Below are 7604 nucleotides of genomic sequence, written 5' to 3'. Positions count from 1 at the left end.
AGTTAGGTTAAGTGAAGAAGGATCGATTCAATACTGGGACATTGTCCTGATCTTCCCTTTAAATTTCCCCAAATGTCACTTTTATGATATTAAACAAATGGTTTTTTTCTTAAAAGTTGTACTCAGAAGGAGTATTATATAGTTGCTTGGATCATCAGGTTGTCCTGTAGGTTAAATCAACATGGTAACTACAGCACCGAACCTGAATTACAATCCACTAGCATTGAACCCTTAACTGATGTGAAATAATTGCACAAGGAATTCCAAAGGAATTAGGATCCAGTACAAGCTTCTATAATAAATAAGGACTAAATTCTGGAGTCGGGGGAAATTTCAGCCCTGGTAAAGACTCTAAAATTTGGTTAATCAATTTTTAAGAAATTCAGAACTGTAGTAGTATGACTTTTACAGCAGTGCTTCTAACAGTAGTAGTATGACTTTGGAATGGTTATAGTAATTTGGAAATAGGCAATAGTGTCATAATAATCACTGATTTTATTGTATTCTTGATCATGACTGAGAGCAAGTTATTCTGAAAGAAAAAATAAAATCCACACACCAAAAATAAAGCAAAAGGCAAACATCTTATGTTTACCTGAATAAAAACCTAATTACACTTGTCTTTCAGTGACTGAAATAACAGAGCTATAGTAAAGTAGTTGCTTTGGTATAATAAATATTTTTGACAACTTGACTATATAACTTTCTATAACTGTAGTTACCTAGCTCCTCACTTGTAACTCTGAAAGCTAGAGTTCCTTCCAGCTATCTAAAACCACATCTTTCTTACAGCAGAGAGATGAAAATTTTCACAAAATGCACAGGTGTTCAAGAAGCATAAGGAATCCCAGGCTGCTCCGTATGCTTAGCACAAGAATTCCATACTCGGGCTATTGCTACCCAAAGCACCTACTGCAACCTCAAACCTCTTGAAAACAATTATAATGCACAAACAATTCACAGGCTTGGAACACTTTTTGCCAGTAATTTACTGGCTCTTCTTACAAATGGAAATCAGTGGCATTGATTTGCTACAGGCTAAAAATATTCCAGTCTGAAAAAAGGATTTGATGGTTACCCTGCATTAGTCATGGGAGCTTACACGCTTCATGATACCATGCTGCAAATCTATTGTGACAAAAAGTCATTCTGATAGGCCTGCATAAGAATGATGAAGTCTCAATCCTTCACACTGTTTCATGAAAATAATGTTTTTTTTATTTACTTATCCTAAATCTAAAGCAAAAAGAAAATTACCTTGTCCCAGAAGATCATATGATTGAGTGACACTTTTGAAATGAACCATCAGAAAAATTAATCTCTAGAGCAGAAGCTTGGACAATAGAGTTGATGCATTTTTATTACACCTTTTTGTATCATCATTTTCAATGTAAACCAAATGCAAATGAGATCAGATTTTATTTGCATCTTATTTTCTCTTGTAAATAAAATATATTAAAAATTAATAGTAACTAACAGTATTCCAGACATACAAAAAAGGAACGTGGAAGGTACAGAAATCACTTCTCAGTGATACAATTCGTTAATACCAAACCACAAAGATGTTCTCAATGTCACAGACTGCGTTTGTGTCATGGAAGCTAACGACATCTCTCCCCTTGCTTTCACTGGCACACACAGACATGTTTTCACCACTGAAATCTAAACATGATTTGAGAAACACAAGAAACAAGCAAAGAGGAAATCCCCAGTACCAAGTCATTTGGGAAATCCCATCAGATTCTTGCATGCTCGCAGCTGATACTTAATATGATACAAGTCTATATTTTTAGCAGGGCTGTTGATTTTGGCTTGCTTTTGCAACTGGTAATGGAAAAGTAAAAAGGGATTTAAAAGAAACCCACAATTTTTTGTTTCAGTTTTTAGTGTCTTCTGCTTCATCTCCTTTCTTTATCCCTAACTTTGTGGTCCTCTAACCATATATATATTTTTGCCCTTCTGTTTTGGGCAGCACATTTTATCGGTCTTGAGTCTACAATGTGGTGTCTTGCATGTATTTTAGCTGACTTGTCTCTGACACTGACTCCAATATCTCCATCCTGTGAGCTGTTAAGTAGAAGCTGGGACCTGCCATCATCCTTGTACAGTGAAAGAACTTTCCTGAGGAACAGAGAACTCACACTGCAACAGGAGAAGCCCCAACTGCTGTAGCACAGTTTTCAGTTTAATTAATCCTAAATCAATTATTATTTGTGAAAACAGCAACCAAAACACAGCTACCGGTTAGCAGACGCAGACATCAAAAAGATGGCCTGGTCAGCCTAAGGGTTAATCTGCTCTGAGTTTGGACGTTAAGCGTACCGCTGGATTGTATACTCAATACAAACATCACCCTTTTTCGAATGTTAACTGGGAGTGAAAAAAGCAAATGAGTATTTAATGAATATCAGTTTAAAAACTAAGGCTCACCTCTACATGTCGAAAGTCAATTACCTTTAAAGTATTCTAAGTGAAAATATCTTACTAAAAATGAGCATTTTCTTTGAAGGGCAGAGTAACTTTGATATTTCTATTCATTTTGAATAAGCAGAGTCCACATTTATGACTGTCAGAAATACTTCTTACAAAGTGCTATAGACTCTATGTAACCAATTTCATGGCAGATATCGCTTCTATAAAAGGATCCTTTGTATCCAACCCTAAAAACATCCAGCTTCTTTGAAAACAGGTTTGATGGCTTGTGTATTGTTGCCATGGGTTTCAAATACAGCATATCTCACCAGCTGCTGACAACCCACAACATTTTGGGAAGGCTTTGTGACACAATGATACAACATGAAGTCTGATAGATTAGAAACAGAAAGTGGGTGTTTTGAGCTAAGAATAGAAATAACATTGCCAGAAACAATTAACAGTAATTAATAATGATCCACACCTATGCTTTGAATTTAACCAGGATACTTTGGTTCAACTGAATTTATTTAAAATCTTTCCTGATGCTTCACATTACACCCTATGAACAAGTATGCCGTATTTGATGTCCTGTTCACATTGCCAGACTTTTCATGTACACTTGAAATAGCAGTCTGCAGACCAAGCTCAAAACCAAATCAGCAACCCACCTGAATTATTTGCTACATGAATGCCTTTGGAACTAGCTCTAGCCAACTATGTTTCCCATAGTGGAAGATCTAATACAATCTTGTCTTTAAAGCTCGCTCAAGGTAACAGATATTTTTCCACCATGTGAATGTGCCTCAATGTGCTGTCTGGAGCTCATTCACATTGCCAGACTTTTCATGTACACTTGAAATAGCAGTCTGCAGACCAAGCTCAAAACCAAATCAGCAACCCACCTGAATTATTTGCTACATGAATGCCTTTGGAACTAGCTCTAGCAAACTAAGTATGTTTCCCATAGTGGAAGATCGAATACAATCTTGTCTTTAAAGCTTGCTCAAGGTAACAGATATTTTTCCACCATATGAATGTGCCTCAGTGTGCTGTGTGGAGCTCAGTAGTTTCCATTTATCCCATCTGCTTTTCATAGCGATGTGACACAATTCAGGCTGTGCAGACAGGGTCCTTGGGTACATTGAAATAAAAGAGAGGTGGGAAGCAAACATGATCATCCCCACTCCTTAAGAGATATATCATTCCCTGTTTTGTTTAGTTCCTTAGTCTTTAGTTCTTTGGTTAATAAGATGCTGAATATTCCTGTAAAATTTTTGAGTTGGGGAAATCATTGTCTTAGACCATTTATGCAACTTCTGTACTAAAGAAGAAAGTGGTTGTTTATTCTAGTAAAACACATCTGGTAGACTATCACTCCAGAAGCATGACCAGAACATTGTTTATCTATTCCTATCTGCCTAAATAATAGGTATAAAGCTAGCATGCAGTGCACCAAAACCTTGCTCTTTCCCCCAGTGAATCATAAAGCAGAAAACATAAGTGTGAGAGAAAGCATAAATGAGAAATACTCCATTACTTTCAGTGAGCTTTGGATTGGGCTCTGTATCATATCAATCTCTTAATTTCCACAAAAATAGTCCTTATGCTAGATGGCTAGCTACTTTAAAAAAAAAAAGGTAGTGGGAAATTATTCAAGTTACATGCTGATTGTTGCCTTATCAATAAACCACATTCCAATGTCCTTTTAAAAAACAATAACAGGTAATATGTTTTATGTTGCATGTATGCATGCATAAGTCAATAGTCTAGAAAAGCTATTCATTGTCCTTCCTGAGGTAAGTCACTGCAAATGTGCAGGTAGGGCAGACATAACACAATGCTAGATCACAACTAGTTTGTAAACTGTTGCTTACTTGAGGGTGGAAAAGTTGAAAGACTTTGTGATACTGGCTTCTGGGCTTTTGCTGGTTGGAGTTTAGATTCTCTGAAGTCTTTCTTCTCTTGATTGGGTGCTGCAGATGTTCCCATGGGCTTTTCCCAGCCAACTAAAACAATGAAATGTAAATTCTGTCACTAGCTACAAATCGTTTGCTTTTTCTTGCTTGGAAGCTTCCCATACGTTCAGTGACAAACACTAATAACAGGTCTCACAACTGTTCAACACAGTGGACACCAAAATCTTTTCTCTGTGTATTGCACAGCCACTAGCTAGTATTAGCTTTTATTGTTAGCAGCATGCCACAAAAAGTGGAAAAAATCTGGCATACTTATAGAAGTCCATTTACTGCTTTGAAAACCTAAGTAACAATTTAACATTGACATATGAATAAAATGACTTGTTAAAATGTATTTTTCCCCAAGATAAACTTTTCCACCCCCTGATGTTTCCTTTCTTAAGAGTGGGAATGCTGAAATGAAAACTGCTAGAGACCATTTCTGATAATGTGAGGTGTCAAACAGAAAATCTTGGTTGCTCTCATAGCTCCTGTTATCTTCCTTTTACTGAGTAACAAGGATTCAGAAGTCAAGCCTGTAAAGAAGTAACATTTAGCTTTATTTTAATGGCATCAGTAAGCCCTGCTTGCTTTGTTGAGAATGTCCATTGAAAACCCTTCTCTTCCAAAAAGTAACAAAGGAAAATACTTTCCTCATGCCTACAAGGACACAGTGACCAAAATATACTTGTCATCTTGTAGCAAGTAGGGACTGAATGGTAGGGCTGCCATTACAGTGACTTTCATAATGCTTGTCTCAGTCACAATATACGTAGAACAATTAATAATAAGACCTTTCCTCATGCCTACAAGGACACAGTGACCAAAATATACTTGTCATCTTGTAGCAAGTAGGGACTGAATGGTAGGGCTGCCATTACAGTGACTTTCATAATGCTTCTGTATGTCTCAGTCACAATATACATAGAACAATTAATAAGACTGGTTGTATGTTTTGATATTTTCCATTTGCTGGTCAAAGCAGTGAAGAGGATCTGGTTCTGTTTGTGTCTGGCAAAATCTGACCGAATTCTCAATTTCAAACTGATGGCCAGTTTAACATTTTCATGAGATGTTTCATTTCTTGACCTCTGTGGCTATGTCCACCAGATAAGAATGCAAGTACTGTAATTCCACTGTTTTCTGCAGTTATAATCCAAGTCAGTTGGCTATGTTTGGTAACCAGTTGTTCACCAAATTAAAAACTTCATTCTCCTGAAGGAGAAGAGAGAAGCGGACAATCCAGCGACAGTGATCCAGAGTGTGCTGAGAGCTGATTTCTGAGTCCTGGCTAATTGACCAGAACAGGTCAGCTCCCTAGTGAGGGAGCTTTCCGACTGCAATAGCTCTCAAATCTGACTATGGGACAGAAGAATCACATAATCAGTATACTAGTGGGGGAAGTACAATGTGTTTCGCATCATTAAAAAAGAAACTGAACACTTCCAAGCAGGCCCTCTCTAAAGTCTGCTACTTTCCCTATAAAATCAGGAAAGACTGTGGTACAGCTGACAGCACGACAACATCACACAGGCTTCAATAATCTGTGGCCAAAATGGGGAATAGACCCAGGAAGTCAACTCCATCTGTAATTTGTCACCTGTTTCGATTCTTATGATCAAAAGTTTATTTGTTCAGTAAAAAAAAAGGTTTCTTCTGCATCGTTTATTGTTATAAAAAGAAAGAAATGAAGAAAAATTAACTAGCAACATAGGAGAAGTTAAGTGTGAGCACAATAAAATTTTCACCTTTAAAATTACTGAAACACAACAAAGGAAATGATGTCAATCTAGCATTTTTGCTTTGAATTTGTCATTCAGAAACACTAATCACTAAAGAAAACTGTAGAATATTAAGAAATTACATACATTTGATGACCTGTGGGTAGAAAAAAATGTTTCTCTCTCCAGTGTTAATGACTGGCTTAGTCTGGCCATCTGGCAGGAGACCAACATATATCCCTTTATTTTGCACTGATTCTAGACTTACAGATCCAGTTTCCAAATTCTTCTCAATTTTAAAGTGACAGTATTCATCACCTATGCCCTAGGAAATTGAAAACAGAAATGTGAATTCAACAATTGAATTGATGTAGCGAGGCAAGTTGGATGTTTCTTAAGACTTAAATATCACTAACTTCTAATAACATTTCAGATTAACTTTAGGTTCTTCATGATGTCCTACATTATTACACACACACACATATATATACATATCTTGGCCTTGCTCATTCCTTTGTGAACAGAAAGACCGATGACATAATTTAAGTGAAAGGTCGCGTATGAAAGCATTCCGATTTCTGTTAGGATTTAGGCAAAGTGTAGGATATATTCAAAGGATTTTCCCACTTAATCAACTTACATCTTAATTATTCATTAGTGGGTTTTATCATCAATTTATTCAGACTCAGTACCACTTTAAACCCCTGAACATGTTTGTGCTCTGCCACATTCAAAACAATTATATCATTTCATATCAGCAAACAGACATAGGATTAGTAAACATTGAGTCTAATGAGCAAATACGAATGTCGCATTCTCTTTTTTGCTCTCAAATGTAAATCTGCAATAGTTAAACTCCTAGCAGGTGGAGAATATTACAGGTAAATCAGAATATTTCAACCATCCCCCAAGCCTAGTTTTATTACTAAATTTACAGGCTACTGGTGAGGTATTTCAAGAATAAACTCTATTGGTTGGCTGATGAAGAAAAAAAGTCAGGTTCTTCATTTCAGACAAAACAGAATCATTTGTAAAAGCTAGGATGCCAACATCACTTCAACATCTTCCAAACTCACACCAGTATAACTGTGGTTGTTTAATAAAAATCAAATTAGCACAACAGAATCTTGACAGAGAACCATCAGCTATCTAGCAACAAATAAATTTTAACTACATCCACATTCTCTATAGTTTAAAAATATAATCAGATCTTTACAATCAAGTGCCAAATAGCCATGACAGCTAGCTTCTTTTGCTATATTTTTCTATCTTTTCCTTCATTTGCCCAAAGAGCTGAAAAAATTTAAATCTCAACAACGTTTTATCCCATTTTTACCCAAGCAAGTAAAAAAAATATTCTCTGCTATCACTGACAATTTACTCAAACTATCTGCAGAGGGAAATGCAAAAAAGAACTGCTTACTGTTCCATTACACTGGTCATCTTTGATCTTCAGATACATTCTTGGGTTTCTCACACTTTCAAACATGCAGACTCCAGAGCAGATTTTATG

At 36.3% G+C, this 7604-nt stretch overlaps 1 protein-coding gene across 1 annotated transcript in view; it reads right to left on the bottom strand.

Moving 5' to 3' along the window:
• The window catches only part of RP1 (retinitis pigmentosa 1 (autosomal dominant)), a 185216-nt gene that overhangs the window by 137832 nt on the left and 39780 nt on the right, over positions 1-7604 (bottom strand). Inside the window, exons 16-17 of the mRNA XM_009332103.1 lie at positions 6239-6416; positions 4290-4421 (exon numbers count right to left, since the gene is read on the bottom strand). Coding sequence (XP_009330378.1) covers positions 4290-4421; positions 6239-6416 — 310 coding nt within the window. The remainder of the gene's footprint in view (positions 1-4289; positions 4422-6238; positions 6417-7604) is intronic.

The sequence above is a fragment of the Pygoscelis adeliae genome, unplaced genomic scaffold (assembly GCF_000699105.1).
Source record: "Pygoscelis adeliae isolate BGI_AS28 unplaced genomic scaffold, ASM69910v1 Scaffold98, whole genome shotgun sequence".
NCBI classification, from domain to species: domain Eukaryota; kingdom Metazoa; phylum Chordata; class Aves; order Sphenisciformes; family Spheniscidae; genus Pygoscelis; species Pygoscelis adeliae.
Note: the sequence above shows the minus strand (reverse complement) of the source record. Positions and strands in the feature narration are given on the sequence as shown.